The sequence below is a fragment of the Herpailurus yagouaroundi genome, unplaced genomic scaffold (assembly GCF_014898765.1).
Source record: "Herpailurus yagouaroundi ecotype Mexico unplaced genomic scaffold, PumYag 28, whole genome shotgun sequence".
NCBI lineage: Eukaryota > Metazoa > Chordata > Mammalia > Carnivora > Felidae > Herpailurus > Herpailurus yagouaroundi.
The window spans coordinates 128,451,018-128,471,590 of record NW_024412376.1 but is presented as its reverse complement, the minus strand read 5'-3'; the positions used below and the strand labels follow the sequence as shown (position 1 = coordinate 128,471,590).

Below are 20,573 nucleotides of genomic sequence, written 5' to 3'. Positions count from 1 at the left end.
GGGGCTGCTAGCTTAAATGTTTTTCAGAGACAATCTCTGAAGTTTGCAGGTGGGCAGAGACTTGAAGAGAATGATCAGGGAGCCACGGAGATCTGAGGGGAGAACATTCCTGGTGAGGGCAGTGAAAGTGAAGACTGTGGGCTAAATTTGGGGTGCCTCAAGACCCAAGCAGGTTGAGCAAAGGGAAGAGTTTTCTAGGTGAGTGATGGGCAGAGAGGTGGCAGGTGGCCAAATCACGTAGGGTCCTGGAGGCCATTATACGTTTTTGGCTTTTATCTGAGGAGGTAGGGAGTCTTGGGAGAACTTTGAACAGAGAAGGAAAATGATCTGCCTTAAATTTAAGAGGATCACATGGCTACTGTGTTGAGAGTAACTGTTGGATGCAAGGACATAGGTAAAGAGGCTACTGGAATGGAGAGTTGGGAGGCTACTGGAATAATTCAGGCAAAAGGTGGTGGTGGCTTGAGCCCAGATGAGACATGAAACACGGTCAGCTAATAGACATGGTTTGGAAAAAGAGCTGGTGACACATGCTGATGAATTTCATGTGTTGTATGATAGAAGGCATTAAAGGAAACAAGAAGATTTTTGTCTCTGAGAGCAGAGGGGATGGAACCAGGAGGGCAGGGGAATCAGGAACTGGGACACATGCATCTGAAATTTGAACAGGTCCATAGAGATCTGAGCAGGGATGTGTCAGGTGGGCAGCTTGATAGGAAGTCTGGAATTTAGCAGTGAGGGATTGGCTGGAGATACAAATTGGGGAATTATAAGTCTAGATGATACTTAAGGTCTGGCTAGTAGATGCTACCACCAAAATATGAGTATAAATGGAAGAGAGAAGCTGTGTGAGATTAAGCTCTGCGACACTGCAGTGTTCAGAAATGGCAAGATGAGGACTCAGCCATCTCTTGTAGCCTCTGTTTTTACCTGGATTGCTTTCAGTCTCAGGTAGCTTCTCCCCTCAGCATGCTTGCTGATACAGCTGCCAAAAATTCCTAGGTTTACATCCTATCCTGTTAGCAACCTGAGTAAAAAGATAGCAACTCTTTTCAAGTTGCTGGAGTAAAGAATCAGGATGAGAGTGGAATTTTGTTCAGCTGTCTTATTGAATGAACATATAAATGAATGAATTGTTCAAGTCCCTGGATCCAGATGTTCCTGAGGCTAGAACTTCTGGATATGTCAATTACATCATTGGAGTCAGGTGCCCATCTCTGAGCCAATCACCAAGGCCAGGAAACAGATGATGCTAATTGTCTAGATCTGGGTGAGTTGCCGTCCTACATCTGGGGTTTTCGGTTCATCCCTAATAAACCACATGGACTCAGAGTTCCCAAGCAAAATCAGGATACTGTTACCAGAGAACAGTGAATGATCAGTGGGCGTTTGGGGACAACAAATGGTCATTACCAACAGGAATGTAATACTTCCCCTAAAAAGCTGCCAGTGTGTGGGGCGCCTGGGTGGCTCAGTCTTTTGAGCGTCCGACTTCGGCTCAGGTCATGATCTCACGGTCCATGAGTTCAAGCCCCGTGTCGGGCTCTGTGCTGACAGCTCAGAGCCTGGAGCCTGTTTCAGATTCTGTGTCTCCCTCTCTCTCTGACCCTCCCCCCGTTCATGCTGTCTCTCCCTGTGTCAAAAATAAATAAACGTTAAAAAAAATTAAAAAAAAAAAAAAAGAAGCTGCCAGTGTGTTGGGGAGACGAAGAAATATGTAGCAGTCGTAATATCATATGATAGAGAAACGCAGGGTGGTGCCGGAGTCTAAGGAAGAGGCATCTGACCTAAAGGGAGGATGAGAAGGATTTCCCAGAGGAACTGACCTCTAAGCTGAGGGCAAGAGCAATTGAAATGCAGCCACGTGAGGTGGGGGTGGTGAGGGCAGTGTTACAGGATTTGGAAACTGCATGAGCGGTGGCTGGAAGGAGCAGGGATATCTGGAAAATTGAAAGTAAAGTGAGTGGCATGGAAAAAGGGGAGATAAGTCCAGAAAGGTTGCCTTAGCGTGAAGGATTTTTAAGGATTTTAAGTGTAGGATTTGGAATCCTTCCTCATGGCAGTGGGATGCCGCGCTTCATTTCTCTTTAACTGGCTTCCATGTCATTTGCAGACCTAGGATCAACGTTGAAGGATTTGTTTGCTTGGGTGGTCGCTGTTGCTTTGCAAAAAGTCTGTATCTTTTCTTTACCCTTCATACGTTTCTCAGCTTTTCTTCTGTCTCCTGAAGGTGATGGTGCCAATGATGTCAGCATGATACAGGTGGCAGACATTGGGATGGGGATCTCCGGTCAAGAAGGCATGCAGGTGAGTGGACGCCGTCCACCCATGTGCCACAGACTTCACCTGCCCACTCCAGGGCAACGTCTTTTCACAGTAAAATCTCTGTGGTACAGTGAGGCTGGCTGTGGCTAGATCAGGACTGGGAGGCAGGAAGACAGGGAGTTGGTCTCTGCATTCATTCATTACCTACTGTGTGGGTGTTAGGGTATTTTCCTGGGTAATTTTAAGGGAACCATGTGGTTCCCTTGTTCAGTTTAAAACATATAGCTCATCGGGGCGCCTGGGTGGCTCAGTGGGTTAAACATCCGACATTGGCTCAGGTCGTGATCTCATCGTCTGAGTTTGAGCCCGTCGTCGGGCTCTGTGCTGACATCTTGGAGCCTGGAGCCTGCTTCGGATTCTGTGTCTCCCCGTCTCTCTGCCCCTCCCATGCTCATGCTCTGTCTTTCAATAATAAATAAATGTTAAACATTTTTTTTAAATATCATTCATCTAGAACATAAAAATATATATATTTAGTCCTGCAATAGCTGTGTGACTTTTTTTTTAATTTTAAAGATATTTTCTTATGGTTTTATTTTATTTTTTTAATTTAAATTCAAGTTAATCAGCATGCACTGTAGTCTTGGCCTCAAGAGTAGAACCCAGTGATTCGTCTCTTATATATGACACCCAGTGTGTATCCCAAAAATTGCCCTCCTTAATGCCCATCACCCCGTTAGCTTATCCCCCCACTCACCTCCCCTCCAGCAGCCCTTAGTTTATTCTAGCTGTGTGACTTTTGACACTGGTGAGAGCTACTAAGGATTTGAATAAAAGACCTACAGACCTAAAGAGGAAGGGAGGGAGATAATATTTGAGAGGGAGGGGGGTGCTCTTTGTGTGTGTGTGTGTGTGTGTGTGTGTGTGTGTGTGTGTGTGTGTACACGTGTGACTATTAGATAGTGTTTTAGTCACAAAATTCAGATAAAATCTTGTCCAAAGACTGCTTTTCATGTATGGAGCAAATGCTGTTGGAGAAAGATAGGATAGAGGCTTAGGGTTTCCAGAGAATTGTAAATTATGACATTCTCTCCAACAGTTGAGAAATTCAGTGATCTCTTTGCCTGGCACATTATACATTGTTACATAGTGTCAAGACTACAATACTTTTAATATTCTTCCCAGTGAGGGAGAAGCAGATGCATATTGTGATGCATGGCATTCTTGCTACGGGAGCTGCTTTCCAGAAAAGTACATTTGCTGAAATTGGGTCGAGTGGTAACCAAAGAGAAGTCTTGTTTCATGTGACCAGACTGGAAAGCTGAATAGTAACTCCAGGCAGACCATCAAGTCTCTGTGTTCATGAGTTTTGTTTGTTTCGGTTTGGTTTGGCTTCGTCTGGTCTGCGTGTAATGTTTAAACAACAGATCAGACCAGTTGGAGCCTGATGATGGTCAGGCTGTCATGCTGTGTCTGTTTTAACACATTTGATTGCTCAGGGTGGCATTCTCTCCCCCTTGTCTCTGCAGGCTGTGATGGCCAGTGATTTTGCCATTTCTCAGTTCAAGCATCTCAGCAAGCTCCTTCTTGTCCACGGGCACTGGTGCTATACACGGCTTTCCAACATGATTCTGTATTTTTTCTACAAGAACGTGGTACGTAGCTCCAGACAATCTGTCCCTTCCCCCTTTACACTTTCTTATTCTGCTAGCATAAGGGATGAGGAGGAAATGCCCCCACGTTAAGCGGCTCTGCTTGCTGATGTTTGGGGAGCAGCCAGGAGCACTCCTGCTGCCTTACCAGAAATAATCTGCGAATGTGCTCCGTTTGAGCTGCTGACAGCAAATTGCTAGCCTTGTCCGTCTGCTGGCGTTTTCTATTCCCTATGCTTCTAAATTCAATTAAGTCCTGTCTGGTTCATTTAAGACCTAATTTTTGACCTTCCATGAAAAGGTAGTGACAAGCAGAATTATGAAATGTTTAATGCCATCTGTCAGTAGAGAATGAAAATGTTTGCTTCCATTTTACAGAAGATACCAAAAAATACCTGGGGTCCTCAAACCGATGTCCCATGTTGTATGTGGAAGACACAGATGCCAGGGACAACCCAGTTATCATGCCTTAGCCTGTAGCTGGCTAACACTCAGAAATGAAGAATTCTCTGGCAAACCTGTAAAATGTATTTGTGGTTGAGAGTTATTTGATGGCCAAGGAACTTAATTTTGATTATATAGTTCCTAAAGGGGCAGAATTTGATGAGAATCCGAGCTTCTGATCTTTGACATACCATTTAAATTTCAGTCTCCTCCTTTATAAGATCGTGGTGACCTCAGATTGCTTCGCTTCACTTAAGTTCCTTCCAGGCAGAGTGATTATGTAAATATGTCATGATTTTTAGACTAAATTTATTCCTAGCCTTCAAAAAGTCCATAGGCAGTGCATTAATAGTAAACATAAATTTACATCACTCTATTGAAATACCACCTTTAGGAAAAAAATAACTTCAGTAGGTCATTTTTCAGATACTCCAGATGTGTAATTTAGATCCATGTATCTGTGTGTGTGTGTCTGTCTGTCTGTTGGTCAGCAGAACATTTTTTTTTTCTTTTGTCCTGTAGCACAATTAGCTTTTTTAAAATTCTGGGGCTTAGGGGGCGCCTGGGTGGCGCAGTCGGTTGGGCGTCCGACTTCAGCCAGGTCACGATCTCGCGGTCCGTGAGTTCGAGCCCTGCATCGGGCTCTGGGCTGATGGCTCAGAGCCTGGAGCCTGTTTCCGATTCTGTGTCTCCCTCTCTCTCTGCCCCTCCCCCGTTCATGCTCTGTCTCTCTCTGTCCCAAAAATAAATAAAAACGTTGAAAAAAAAATTTTTTTTAAATAAAAAAAAATTCTGGGGCTTAATGCTCACTGACTTCTAGGGAGGAACTGCCTTCCCAAGTTTTTTTTTAAAATACTTTTGCATTTTTTTTGCTCGGAGCTTGGAGCCTGCTTCGGGTTCTGTGTCTCCTTCGCTCTCTGCCCCTCCCCTGCTTGTGCTCTCACTCTGTGTCTCAAAAATAAATAAATGTAAAAAAAAAAAAAAATTGTAAATACTTTTGCATTTTCCTACCTTCTCCTCTTGTGGTGCAGCTCCTCTTTCCCCATAAAGCCCAGATTAAACCCAAGGGTTAAGAAACACTACTGTCAGAAAGAGAGGTGACGTATATCTTCAGAGAGTGGGGCACTGTTTATTATTAGAGACTGTCACCAGGGAACAAAGACGGAACAGAGACAACAGAGACGGAAAGGTGGCTTTCTGCTGTGGAACCCTGGATGGCCACTCCCACTGATAACCTCACAATTTATCTCTACCTCTTTTGTACCTAGCAAAACAGTGAATGCTTTGTAAACTACGGAGAAAAAGGCCCAGTACCAGAAGCCGTTCAAGTAACGTATGTTTCTGAGACTGTGGTTCTTGGATCTGAGAAAACTTTTGAGATACTGATGAAGACTATGAATTCACTCCCCAAAACACATGCACCAAATTAATACATTTTCAGGAGCAGGGTGTGGTGTATGTCCATAGACCCTAGACTTAAGGATTATTCTAAGGATTGTGGCCCCTACCCTAAAGTATTCTAGTGTGTCTAGAATGCCAACAATAACATCTCAATATGTTTAAGGCACTCTACAGGTCATGGGCACTTTCTGAGTTGATCTTGATATCAAGCTCTGAGGTGGTATAATTCTCATTTTTCAGATGAGGAAACCAAAAATTCAGAGGGGTTGGGAAAATGGAAATGGCTTAAAGTGAAAAGAGCAATATGAAGTGTCCTCAGGCCTTGAAGAGGACCCCTAAATCTCGGTCCAGTGCCCTTTCCTGTGGCCTGCCTTGCTTGAGGGCACGGAACTTTTGCCATAGTGGACTTAGTTCGTCTGAGAAAAATATTGGAGGAAACACCGTAGGATGTATGTGTCTCGCCTCTAGGGTGACGACCTGTCCTGATTTGCCGGGGGCTATCTCAGTTTTAGCAGTGAGAGTCCCTGTCCTGGGAAACTCCTCAGTCCAAAACTAAGTGGGATGGTTGGCTACCCTGCTGGCACCACTAAACACATAATTTTAAACCATGAAAGCAAGAGAATGAAGATTTGTTGTGTGCATGCTTCATACCAGGCACTGGGCTAGGGTCTTTTCATGTAGAAGAGATTCCTCAGTTTGAAAACTGGCTCTACTGCTTACCAGCCAGGTAACTCTGTGCAAATTCCTCAGCCTCTCTCTGCCTCAGTTTCCTCGTCTGTAAAATAGGGCACCGATAATTCCCAAGTTGTTAGGAAGCTTGAGCAAATCATTTGTAAAGCTCTTAGAACAGTGCTAGGATCACACAGTAAGTGGCATGTGTGTGTTCATGTGTGTATGTAAGTACGTGTGCGTGTGTATGTGTTTCACTTAAATAAAACATTTACCTAAAAGGGACGCCAAGGTAAGTTGTGGTCTTCCATTCTGTAAGTGAGGGAACTACACCGAGGGAGAGGCAGAGATTACATAGCTGAAAATGGCAGCATGTGGCTGGTGCGGTGACGGCACACGTTGCTGTTTCTAAGATGCAAATGTCGCTCTTTGTGTCCGTAGGCCTATGTGAACCTCCTTTTCTGGTACCAGTTCTTTTGTGGATTTTCAGGAACATCCATGACTGACTACTGGGTTTTGATCTTGTTCAACCTCCTCTTCACTTCCGCTCCTCCTGTCATTTATGGTGTTTTGGAGAAAGATGTGTCTGCAGAGACCCTCATGCAACTGCCCGAACTTTACAAGAGTGGTCAGAAATCAGAGGTAGGTGCTAAAGCAAAAGTGCTTGGACCAGTGCACATCCATTGTCAAAGCCAGGGCATTTTCCAGTCAGCGCAGCTCAAATATTGTGGTACATTCAGGACTACTTAAAACAATTTGAATTAGGGGGCGCCTGGGTGGCTCAGCCGGTTGGGCATCCAACTCTTGATTTTGGCTCATGTCATGATCTCACAGTTTGTGGGATCCAGGCCCACATAAGGTTCTGTGCTGACAGCATGGAGCCTGCTTAGGATTCTCTCTCCCTCTCTCTCTGCCCCTCCCCCGATTGTGCACATGCCGTGTGCGCTCGTGCTCTCTCTCTCTCTTAAACGTTATTTAATGTTGAAATAAACATTAAAAAAAACCTATTTGGATTATATGGTTGTTTCAGAAGATCGCTGCTAACAGAGAGATAACAGGAAGATATTAAGTTACTTGCTTCTGAGATGAACAGAAATAAAACTATGAAAAGCCTTAGGTACTTATATGAAGAAATCTGGTGTTTAGACCTCACAGCTAATAATGTCTAGTATTTGTGGGGCGACTGGGTGGCTCGGTTGGTTGAGTGGCTGACGTCGGCTCAGGTCATGATCTTGTGGTCCGTGAGTTCGAGCCCCACGTCGGGCTCTGTGCTGCCAGCCTGCAGCCTGCTTTGGATTCTGTGTCTCCCTCTCTCTCTGCTCCTCCCCTGCTTATGCTCTATCTCTCTCTGTCTCTCAAAAATAAATAGATGTTAAAAAAAATTTTTTTTAAATAATGTCTAGTATTTGCTAAACCTCACTGTGCTGTCTCTTGTGCAAACTACTGAACATTCCATCTCATTTATCTCCACAAAACATGTTGAGGGAGAACCTCAAAAATCTTGCAGCTGAACAAATGGCAGAGCCAGGATGTGACTCCTTCTTAGTCTGGTTCCAAAGCCAAAATCAAATTCTTCATGTTCTACTGTCATGCAAAATAGTGGCTTGTTCTGAATGGCCCCCTCTACTTAAAACCATGCCCCTGCCTCTGCTTAATTGATCTTCGTGCTGTCAGTCTACCGATGGATCATTTAGGTATGTCCCCACTTTCCAGTCTTCTCTCACTGCCTTCATTGCCTCCCACCCAGAGTATTGTGGTTGCTGATTGACTTGGCTAGCTGTCTCAGAACTCTTTTCTTTCTTTTTTCTTTTTTATTTTAGAGAGAGAGAGTACATGAGCAGGGAAGAGGGGCGGAGGGAGAGAGAGAATCTTTTTTTTTTTTTTTTAAGTGTATTTATTTATTTTGAGAGAGCACAAACTGGGGAGGGGCAGAGAGGGAGGGAGAGAGAGAATCCCAAGCAGGCTCCACACTGTCCGCGTGGAGCTCAGTGGCGGGGCTCGATCCCACTACCCTGGGATCATGACCTGAGCTTAGATCAAGAGTTGGGTGCTCAACCGACCAAGCCCCCCCAGGCCCCCCAAAACTCTTTTCTTTCTAATTTCTCTTCTACAAAATTAATAGTAATTAATGTAGCACTTATGAACATTTTTGTAATGCCTCCTATATGCCAGGCACTAAGTCCTTAATATATATAAATCTAACCTCAAAATGATCCTATAAGTAAGTGCTGTCTTTATCCACACTGTAGGTGAGGAAGGTCAGGCACAAGAAGGTCCCTTCAGTAATCTGCCATGTCACAGTGTTCATGGGTGGTACAGGTGAACTCTGGATCTCTAGCCCGTCCTGTCCACCATTATGCTATGTGGCAGAAAGAACACTGATGCTGTCTTCAGTCCTTGGGTCACCCCCTGCCTCCACATGCTATTTAATGCCAAGAATCCAAAGTGCTTTCACAGGTGCATTGTCAGGATCACAGGGACTGAGGCGGGCCAGGAGCCTGTAGACACCTGTAAGTGGGCAAAGCTGAGGGGTCCATGTAGTCAGATAGTCTGTCTTGAAAGAAGACTCTGTTACTCAAGACTCTTTCAGTTGCAAGTGATGACAGAAACCAACTCGAACTGGCTTAATAAAAAAGGGAAGTTTATTGGCTTAATAAACTTTTGCATAGCTGCAAAATCCACAGGTAATGATGACAGAACACTGTTACTCTTAAAGCAACTCTAAATGTCCAGGTTAGGACTCACTGGCCTAGCTTGAGTCTCATGCCTTTTCGTTTTCTCCTTGACCAAGGTTGGGACAGTTATCATTTGTGAGGACAGAGCTGAATCACATGGACAGGATTGGAAAGAAGGGTGTCCTATAGAAGTACTGGACAGACAAAAATCAGACCCACCATAAGAAATCTCTGTGTTGTGCTTCACCCACTGTTCTAAAGACACTGACCCAGATCAGTTAGAAATAATGCTGAGTTTATGTTTAAATTCTGGTTCTGTGCTGTGTGACCGTGGTAAATTATTTAACTTGCTTGCATTTCTGTTTCTTTATAGACATGGTATGAGGATTGAGGAAGATAAAAAGTTCCATCCACATGAAGCTCTCAGTATTGTTATTTTTACTCTCCAGAATTAACCAGAAATTTGAGGAAATCTCAAATGTAAAATATGTTTATTTTCCTCAGTCTAACTGTATCCTGACTTGAACTTCCTTTCTAGGCTGGGGAGTAAGTTAATGTCCACAGGCTACCTGCAGTAGGCAACACAGAGAAGTCACACGCTCATCTTTCAGGGGAGAAGAAATCCTCATAATCCTTTAATACCATCCAATCCATTTGGATCAAGGAGCTAAATAGGGTTTTCCTAAAGGAATCCAGTCTGACTTAAAGTTGAAGGCCAGGATGCAGGAATGTATGGTTGATATTAATGAAGCTTGTCCTGTACCCCTTACCTAAATTAAATTCCAAGTCCATTGGGGAAAGAGAGGTGAGGGGGGAACGTTCAAAATTTTTGTAGCTGGCATTTTAAAAGCCCATTTGTACAGACTTTGGTTGTTTCTTACCCTTGGAAGAGTTGAGGTCATTGTTTCCTATTGTTGAACCCTGTTATCAATCCTTTGCACACATTGTTCTATTGAGTTGGCCAGTTTTATAATACATGGTAATAGCGAGAGGATTCCCAGCATGTGGCTATTGATAGAAGGTCATTGATTTCATTGAGTTTACCTTCCAGAGGAGTTGTCCTTTCTTTGAACTTGGTCTTCAAATGAATTCTGTTTTATGCTTGAGCCAGTTCCTGCCTTCAGCATCATGAAATATACTCTCCAAGGTTTCAGAATCTTCCCCTTAAGGAGATGATGTGGAGGGCTGTAGCAGAGGCTTCCCTTCCAAGAAACAATCATCTGTTAACCATCTCTCATCACCCACACAGTCATCTTTTCTGGCTTGGACTTCAGGTCCACATTTTCCCTTTCGGTTTCCAAGAGATCCGATGAGTTCATCTCTTTAGCCTCTCATTCATCTTTTACCCTTCTCTACTTCCCAAGTCCCCTTACTCACGTAACTGCTGTGGAGTAATTGTGCTTTTACCTTATTTGAGCTAGGATTTTTGAGCAACTTCCATTCATCCAGAAGCATGAAGTTACATTTTAGCTTATCCCCAAATTGTTCTCTCTTGTCCAGTGGCATTTTGGTTGCCCCTTTGGTTTCGCTGCATTCTCTTCTATCATTTGATTGTGCTTCTGCTTAGATTTTATGGATATTTGGATGATGAAAGGCTGGTAAAAAATCCTATCATTTTTAAGGAGGAAATAGTAAAAGACACACAAGGAAAAGGAACAGGACAGTGTAATAAAAGGAACAATAATAGTAATAAGATCAGAAACAATAAATCCTCATTGTTTTGATTTTCCAGAGGACAAAGAGATCCTCTTAAAAAAGGATAGATTTTAAAACTCTAAGTGTAGTCTACTGAAGAATAAAAGAGTGTATATGGAGAATTTGTGTATTTCTAAAACTTTGTTATTTAGAAGACATTGGTTATTTTCAAGGAAATTTCAGCCTTTTCGTATTTGGAAGGAAATGAGAATGAGAACATGTTAAGAAAAGAGAAGACTAGGGCAGGGATATAATACATGTGTTGCCATTTTTGTCCATGGCAGACATCACTGATAGACCATAGCACTCTATTGCTCCTCCTGGGTCTGAATGCAGCCTCAGAATCGTTCTGCACACACATCAACATTCAATCAGAGATGGCTCTTGTTTGAAAATGTGTTTTCAAGTAGAGATTAGTGTCTCTGCTTGAACTGTTTTGTTATAAGCTTTTGGTAAGAAGCAGTTTAACACATGCAAAACTATATAGGAATAGTTTATTAATCCAGCAAATATTTACTGAGTACATGATAGGTACCAGGTACTGTTTTAATCACTTGAATAAAAAAAAAAATCAAAGCCCCACTGCATGTAATTTGCATTTTGTTGAGAGACCCATTAGGTACACAAATACAGTTATTTCCAGTAGTGATGAGAGATGTTTCTTGTTGGAGAAAAAGAGTGCGTGCACACACCCAAGCAGGAGAGGGAGAGAGAGAATCTTAAGCAGACTCCATGCTAAGCACGGAGCCCAGTGTGGGGCTTGCCCAAGGTTGATCAAAAGATATAAGTGACATGAGCGGAACAGAGTTCCTTTATGGATTTTTTTCACCTGGGATTTTATTCAACTGTCACACCTTATTTGTTCACCACTGTTTACAAATCCCACCACTGTTTACAAATTCCCATGAAGGAATATAGTCTTCTTAGAGAAGCAAAAGTAAGTATTGGCTTGTGTTGTTCCTTGACTTTGCTTTGACCCATTTTAATCTTGATCCCTCCGCAATATCTGTTTCCTTTTCAGGCATACTTACCCCTTACCTTCTGGATCACCTTGTTGGATGCCTTTTATCAAAGCCTGGTCTGTTTCTTTGTGCCTTATTATGTGAGTCCCTGTTCACTCAAAGAATATGCTATTAATGAATTAACAAGGTTTCTTTGTTGCCAGTATAAACACACAGGATGGATATATTAGGGTAGATTGCTCATATAATCAAGTTGATTATTAGCTGACTAAATTATAATGTCCCCCCCAAAATGTTAGCTAAAGGATTAAGTTTGGAGATAAGTACCTAGTTGACTCCTCTTGTATCTCCTTTTTAGCCCTGTACTGCTTGATCAGTTTTGCAAATGACCTGAATAAAATTGAGAGTCCAGGCATATAATGAGATGAGTCAAAATCAGAAAGGCAAAGTCAGAATATGAGATTTATTATTAGTGCTGGGCTGATTCTACCAGGATGATATTCATAGTATTAAATTTAAGTTCTTATTCATAGTCTCTTCAAAACTAAAAAACCTGTTTCACAGGTGAGGAATAGAAGAAATGTGACTAAGGAAAGAATGTGTAAAAATGAACTTTAAAATTTGTGCCAGCACCAAGCACAAAACATGACGTAACTGCCCACCCATACACAGCCCTACCCAGAAGAAAACACTAGTTTGATCATAGATTGGTGTTAACAAAAAACACAGAGTTAAGAATGAGAAAGGTTATAGTCTCTAAGTTAACAACTTCTATTCTTTAGTTATTTATTTAAATATAATGACTTGAATTTTCCCAGCTAGAATATTCCAGGTTTACGGCATTTCAAGGGAATACAGATAAGGCAATCTGAAGTGTAAAGCAGAGGAGAACAATTATGAAATGCCAGAAATTGTGAAATGTCAGAAAATAGTGTCATTCAAAGAATACTTTAAGGACTTGAGGACATATACGTAGGAGAGGAGGGGATATTTACTTAGCAGAGATATATACTCAAGATAGCCTTAATAGCTGCCTCAGAGGCTTGCAGCTCTGTTCAATGGGACATATTTCCTAGATTTCTATACTTCAAAGAGCTGGGAGAGTAAGTACAAGTTTCTGGGAGGATGAATTATGACTCAGGATAAAGAGGCATTCCAACTGAAAAGTTTAGAGATTAGACGGCCTAGCTGAGTCAGTCTCTCTCTTCTGGAAATGTTCGAGTTTATCCTAAATGACCCGTTGTTGAAGAAGGGACCCATCCACAGTTGAGCTGTACAATAAAGGAATGGTATTCACACCACTGAATGTGACAACTCTCCTGCATCACCGCCTGTTGTCCTTTTTGTAGACCTACCAGGGCTCAGACATTGACATCTTTGCATTTGGAAACCCCCTGAACACAGCTGCTCTGTTCATCATTATCCTCCACCTGGTGATTGAAAGCAACAGTTTGGTGAGTGGTTTTCCTGCCTCTGAATTGGGCTGAAACTGTGCTTGGGGAAGTGTCTTCTATTAGCAGTGACCCTACTTAAACCCTTCATGCCTAGAAGACACATGTTAACAAGAGTAATGATTCCCAATAAGAGGGGTGATTCATGGCTACTCTTGTTGACTGTTGAGTGCCATTATGTTGAGCTCGATGTATAGCCAGGGAAAGTGGGAGATACCTACCTGGTCCCCTTGGTGGTAGCCATGATGGATGGTTCACGGAGGCGTGAATCTGGCTGGAGAAATAATTGATGGCCAATACTCTTCAAGATGGCCAACATTATTAGATTGTGCTGATGTCTTGCAACTCAACTAAAAAGAGGGGTTGTGCCATAATCCTGGTATACTGACTTTAGTAAGTGATGATTTTATCACAACAAAATTTCTCATGATACAGGAACATATTATCTTCCCTCCAGAATTTTTACTGTTCGTTTAAATCTAGGTCTTTTTTATCTTATTTGCTGACTTAATGATAAAGTTAGGTCTCTTCATCAAAATGATTGCACTGTAGCTCTCTGCAGCAAAGCTAATGTGTAGGATTCAGATCATGAGAGCTTGGTTATAAGCCTTCCTTTGCAGGTGAACATTCTACCCAACTCTGAAGAATAAACTGCCTCTGTGATTATTGATGCCAGTTCCTCATTTCCGTTGGCATCATCTTTGCTATACTCTAAGCCACTATCATCTCTTCCTGGACTATTGTACAGCCTCCTTAGTCTTCCCACCAACCTCTACTCTTGACTCCTCTAGCCGTCCTCTGCAAAACAACCAGAATCATCCTTTTGAAACACAAACCATGTCTTGTTGCTGTCCTTTGGGTAAAACCCTTCAGTGATTTCCTACTGTACTTGGAATAAAATTGAAAAGCCCTAAGATGGCCTACAAGACTTCATGCAGTGATACCTCTCCTTTTCTCTCCAGTCACATTTCCACTGGAAACACACTGTCCCTTTTCAGTGGCTCCGATACAGTAGCTCCTTACCTTATCGGGTCCTTAGCATTCACCATACCTCCTGAGGGGAGTATTCTTATTCCCTTGGTTCCCTACACTTTTCCCAGCTCAAATACTATTTTGGGTCTCAGCAAAAATGCTGCTTTCCCCAGGGGCCCTTCCCTAACCATCCATTGTCTCATGCCATCCGTTTGCTTTTATCCATCACCCTAATAATAATTTCTTATTATTCAGCAGTTATGTGATTATCTGATTCATGTTTACCTTCTGCCTTAAACTATAATCTCTGTGAGGACAGAGTTCATATTTATTTTGTTGACCACTGTATAACAGAATCTAGGACAAGACTGGCACATCGTAGGTGCTTAAAAATATTTGAATGGATAAACAAATAATTAAATGACTAACCAGTATTTAGAGTGTTTTTACCACCCTAGTAGTGAATGCATTTCACACAGGAATAGCTGAATGAGGTTATAGTTGAAATGTTATGTGCAGTTATATTGTAAAATTATTTATAATAAACTCTAAAGTAGAGCTGAATATTTCTGGCATCACTTCCTTTGCTTACAACCTTCTGTAATCAAACTGTACAAGCCCAAAGTGTAGTAAAAGGTTAATATCTGAAAATACCAGGTAGGGAGACTAAAGGGAATTCTAGAACTAAAATATTTGGCATTGTTTTAGTATCTATTTGATTTCATTTTTTAAACAATTTTGTAGGTACTCTTAGTTACTACCCAAGGGATTGTCATAGGTTCTAGCATTTATTAGCGTTTCAAAGGATCTAATGGATCAAGTGTGTCCGTTTGGGTTCACTGGTTATGAACAGCAACCTGAGCAAATAGAAAAGTTATTAAAAATATACTGAAGAACGATGATAAAATCAAACCAAACCATCCTGAGAAACGAGAGTGGCTCCAGACATCCAGGAAACAAACTAACGGACAAGATTGCTCTGCTCTGAATTGGCTATAGTCATTTTCTTTCTGCTCTTGCCTCACTGTGCTCCAAGTTTAGTCCCTGGTGACAGAATTCTGTTTCCTTAGCTTCAGTCCTAGACTTTGGCTAGAGGAGGGATATCATGCCAAGACTGTGCACAATGTCGGGCTGAGAAGGAAGAAAGTGAAAGCCAGGCGCCAAGAAAAACAGTGTTTGCTATTTATATAGCAAATAGTGTCCTTTATAGGATGCATCATTAAACTTTTTTCTCATGCCAGAGGACGCTAGAGCTCACAGCCTCGGAGAGTCCCTTGTCAGTAAGAGTCAGCCATTGGGAGGGTGTGAAGCACCCTCATCTCATTGTCACCCCCCACCTCCCTGTTTTCACCCAGTGTCTCTTGACTCTAACTGTGTCAACTTTTGTAAATGTGCCAACCATCAAGTTGCTGTCTCACTTGCCTAACGCACATCCTTAGGGAAAAAAATTCAGGCAGTAGCGTTCAGTGGGAAGGAAAGACATATGAGAAAGAAAGACAAAAGATAACAAATCATTGCCTTAGAGGCATGATGACCATCAGGATGTAGCCAACACTTTCTGAGCAGTTTGTACATTTTACACAAAATGAGCAGTCTTTGTGATGCGTGTGAAGATGTCTACCTTGGGGAAATACTTTGCAGAATTAAGAGAGAGAGAAAAGGAGAAAATTATAGCCTTAGAAAATATTACTGAAGGCAGTGCTTCCCCGCAAAAGCATAACCTTTTCCACCATGGTATACACTATGATCTTAGGTGGTAGTATCCACTGCACTAAATAACACTGAATACCCCACTGTGGCAATTTCCCTTTGTAACAAAGGTCAGACTGTAGACTCGGCAGTTACGATAATACGTAATGGCGACATTGCATTTAAGGAAGTCATCTACTTGTTTTTCGAAATGAAGTTACTTAAATAGTAAGCCAGTTTAAGGGAAATACTAAGAGGGGCACCTGGATGGTTCAGTGGGTTAAGCCTCCGACCTCGGCTCAGTTCATGAGTTTGAGCCCTGCGTCGGCTCTGTGCTGATGAGGCGGAGCCTGCTTGGGATTCTCTGTCTCCCTCTGTCTCTGCCTCTACCCCACTCTCACTCTCTCTCTCAAAATAAATAAATAAACTTAAAAATATATATATTAAGAAAAATTCCAAGCTATCCACAGATACAAAGGTGGCTAGGTTACAGTGTGAAGAAAAAGATTTGTTTCTTGTTCATATAAAGTCAGCTGAGGTTCCAGATAGCTCTAGAGTACTTGTTCTCTGAGTGGGGGGCTGAGTGCCCTGGCTATGTCTTGTAGCTTTGCCATCTGGAATTGTCCCCAAGAGGGGGATCTTCTTGATCAACATGGAAGGAAAGGAGACCGCATGGGAAATTGCACACCAGCTCTTGCATGCCTCTAACCTGGACATTTTGCATCTCTCTTCCATTCACATTTCATTGGTCAAAGCAGGATATATGGCCATACTTAATTTCAAGGGGATGAGGAAATGCAATCCTTCCATGTGCTTATGATGGGAAGAAATTCGAATATTGGTGAGGAACAGTAATGTCTGCCAGCCCTGTGAATGGATAAAGTTTGAGGACTGAAGTATAACTTAATGAAGAAACAGACCAATTAGTGACTGTATTAAAAAGAGAGAGAGAGAAAGCGAGAATGTGACACCTTATGGTGCGTGGACAATATAAAATAGTCATCAGAATCAACCTGTTGGCATTTGACTTAGCTTTACAGAATTTCAACAGTGATATGAACTGTTCACGAAAGATGCTCTCATCTCTTTGGTATTTTGTGTTTTGTTCTCTAAGGTTTGTGACGTTTATTCATTGCTCAGACATGTTGTCTCTTCAACAGAACAGAGTGCATCAGGGTGCAAAACCCTGTCAGTGAGAGTGTTCATTTCCCCCGCTTTTCATGTCTTGCAGACCTGGATCCACATGCTGGTCATCGTTGGTAGTGTCTTGTCTTATTTTCTCTTTGCCTTGGCATTTGGAGCCATGTGTGTGACTTGTAACCCGCCATCCAACCCCCACTGGATCATGCAGGAGCACATGCTGGATCCAGTGTTCTACTTGGTTTGTGTCCTCGCAGCCTGCGTCGCCCTTCTGCCCAGGTATGGTGTCTTATCATCAAGAGAGTAAGTGAGATCACAGGCTGAGAATTCTTCAGGCAACTGCTGAGAATGGATGGCAGGCCGTCCTGTTTACTAGTGGAGAGGTCAGCCTGTGTACTAGTTAAAACATTGGTGTGTTAGCTCCTTTACCAGAGAACAAATATGGTTTAAGCGAACTGGAAGGGATAGGTCTCTCTCGTGGAAAATTCTGACTGGTTGGCAGTCCCCAAAGATGGGGCAGCTTCACCCACAAGGTTATATGAGGATCCTTTCCTCTGTCCTTTTGTTCTGCCAACCCCCACGGGTGTTGCCCTTATCTGCATGATTGAAGGTGACTCACCCTCAGCCCATTCACCTCCCTGCCTGCAGGAGGGAGAAAGAGAGAAAATGGAGTGCGAGCAGCTTTCTTCTTCTTCCTTTTTTTTTTTTTTTTTTTTTTTTTTTTTTTAATGCAGAAGTGACCCAGAAGTTGCTCATATCCCCTTAACTAGAACTTAAGTATCTGGACTCTGAGTGGCTAAAATCTGAGTGTTTCTAAAAGGAAAAAGGGGAGAATGCATACTGAGGGACAGCATTGGTCTTTCTACAGCCTATAACTGCTGAAAACTTAATCTGAGTTCAGTTACCTTTCCCATTTTAGTTTAAATGGAATTTCTAATATTGTACGTGATGGAACTGGCTAAGAAGTATACGTGGGTTTTTAATCTATAGCTCTCTCTCTTTATATTTTTATAAAATTTATCTGTTTAGCTGGAAACACTTTGCCAAATAGTTGTTCTACCTTTGTAAACATGGTGTGAGAGTCAAATGGTGATTTCAGATGATTCTTTAAGAGAGCTGACAAACTGACTCCCAGGCCAAATCTGACCCGCTGCCTCTTTTTAAAAGTAAATAAAGTTTAGGGGCGCCTGGGTGGCGCAGTCGGTTAAGCGTCCGACTTCAGCCAGGTCACGATCTCGCGGTCCGTGAGTTCGAGCCCCGCGTCGGGCTCTGGGCTGATGGCTCAGAGCCTGGAGCCTGTTTCTGATTCTGTGTCTCCCTCTCTCTCTGCCCCTCCCCCGTTCATGCTCTGTCTCTCTCTGTCCCAAAACAAATAAATAAAAACGTTAAAAAAAAAAAAAAAGTAAATAAAGTTTCGTTGGAACATAGACATACTTATTTATGAGTTATCTATGGCTGATTTCGCACTACAGTAGCAGAGTCCAGTAGTTCCAACAGAGACCGTCTGGCTTGCAAAGCCTGAAATATTACTATCTGGCCCGGCTGAAGAAAGTTGGCCACCCCAAGTTTGTAACACCAATGTAAGACAGCATGAGCACAAACTCTGTTACTGATGGGCATTCCTTCTAGAAATGTGTAAGAAAAGCCCTCTTGAGTCTTTCTATGGTGTTTACGATTGTGTACTTGACAGTATTACTGCTCAACTGAGATGCTTCCATGCTACTCACTGTGATTACCAGCTTTCAGATCAAAAACTAACAAGGTGATTCCCACCAACAGTGCAAGAGGGTTTCCATTTCTTCACATCCTCTCCAGCATCTATAATCTCCTGATCTGTTCATTTTAGCCACTCTGACTGGCGCCAGGTGCACTGTTGGTGGGAACGCAAACTGGTACAGCCACTCTGGAAAACAGTGTGGTGGTTCTTCAAAAAATTATAAATAGATCTACCCTATAACCCAGCAATAGCACTGCTAGGAATTTACCCAAGGGATACAGGAGTGCTGATGCAGAGGGGCGCTTGTACCCCAATGTGTATAGCAGCACTTTCAACAATAGCCAAATTATGGAAAGAGCCTAAATGTCCATCAACTGTCCATAAAGAAGATGTGGTTTATATATACAGTGGAATACTCTTTGGCAATGAGAAAGAATGAGAGAGAGAAAGAATGGCCATTTGTAGCAACATGGATGGAACTGGAGAGTGTTGTGCTAAGTGAAATAAGTCAGGCAGAGAAAGATACCGTATGTTTTCACTTATATGTGGATCCTGAGAAACTTAACAGAGAACTATGGGGGAGGGGAAGGGGGGGAAAGTTACAAAGAGGGAAGGAGGCAAACCATAAGAGACTCTTAAATGCTGAGAATAAACTGAGGGTCGATGGGGGGTGCGGGGGAGGGGAAAGTGGGTGATGGCCATTGAGGAAGGCACCTGTTGGGATGAGCACTGGGTGTTGTATGGAAACCAATTTGACAATAAATTTCATATAAAAAAATAAATAAAAGAAGAAACAAAACAAAACTAAAATGAAAAAATAAATAAATAGAATAAAAACTAACAAGATGAGCTTGTAGAATTTATGAGGACACAATTCCTAAAAAGTTATAGCCCGAAAAGAAAAATCCTCCCAATTGTACCACTAAGAGTACAATTCTATCTGACATTGTCGTGGTAGGCTGAAAAAAGTGACCCCTAAAATATACCCATGCCCTAATCCCTGGAACCTGTGAATGTTGAGTGTTTTGCTTATGCAGATGTGATTAAGGATACTGAGATGGGGAGATTATCCCGTATTATCTGGGTGGGCCCTAAATGGGGAGATTATCCCGTATTATCTGGGTGGGCCCTAAATGGGGAGATTATCCCGTATTATCTGGGTGGGCCCTAAATGCAATCGTAAGTATCCTTATGAGAGAGAGGCAGAGGACAAGTTGACACAAGCAGTTATGAGAAAGCACTCCAGCCAGAGTGGCAGAGATTCCTTGGCTACAGGCTAAGGAATGCCAGCACTTATCAGAAGCTGGAAGAGACAAGGACTGGATTCCCCTCTAGAACCTTTATAAGTTGCATGGCCTTTCCTCCACCTAGATTTTGGTTCAGTGAACTAATGCCAGAATTTTTGGCCTCCAGCGGGTACATGGGTGGCTCAGTAGGTTAAGCATCCAACTTTTGATTTTGGCTCAGGTCAGGATCTCATGGTTCATGAGTTTGAGCCCTGAGTCAGGCTCAGTGCTGACAGCACGAAGCCTACTTGGGATTCTCTCTCCCTCTGTCTCTGCCCTCCCCAGTTGTGCTCTCTCTTTCAAAATAAATAAACTTAAAAAAAACAAAAACAAAAACTCTTGGCCTTCAGAACTGTGGGAAGAAAGTTTGGTCGTTCTAAGCCATCAAGTTGATGGTAATTTGTTAAACGGCCCTAGGAAACTAAGAGACTTTGATATGGGGAAGATGGGTGTTGCTATCACAAATACCTAAGCATGTGAAGGTGGCTTGGAAACTGGAGAATGGGCAGAGACTGGAAGAATTTAGAGGTACCTGATAGAAAAATGCTAGACTTC

The 20,573-nt window shown here is 42.4% G+C and overlaps 1 protein-coding gene across 5 annotated transcripts in view; it reads left to right on the top strand.

The window, feature by feature from the left end:
• ATP10D (ATPase phospholipid transporting 10D (putative)) overlaps window positions 1-20,573 on the top strand; it is a 111,485-nt gene that overhangs the window by 86,915 nt on the left and 3,997 nt on the right. For 3 of the 5 annotated variants that reach the window (XM_040484402.1, XM_040484389.1, XM_040484411.1), the window contains 6 exons: window positions 2,231-2,307; window positions 3,795-3,920; window positions 6,873-7,073; window positions 11,823-11,903; window positions 13,113-13,217; window positions 17,107-17,294. In XM_040484402.1, the coding sequence (XP_040340336.1) occupies window positions 2,231-2,307; window positions 3,795-3,920; window positions 6,873-7,073; window positions 11,823-11,903; window positions 13,113-13,217; window positions 17,107-17,294 (778 nt within the window). Of the gene's footprint in view, window positions 1-2,230; window positions 2,308-3,794; window positions 3,921-6,872; window positions 7,074-11,822; window positions 11,904-13,112; window positions 13,218-17,106; window positions 17,295-20,573 lie in introns of those variants that run through there. The other 2 variants (XM_040484398.1, XM_040484416.1) reach the window with 2 other exon arrangements.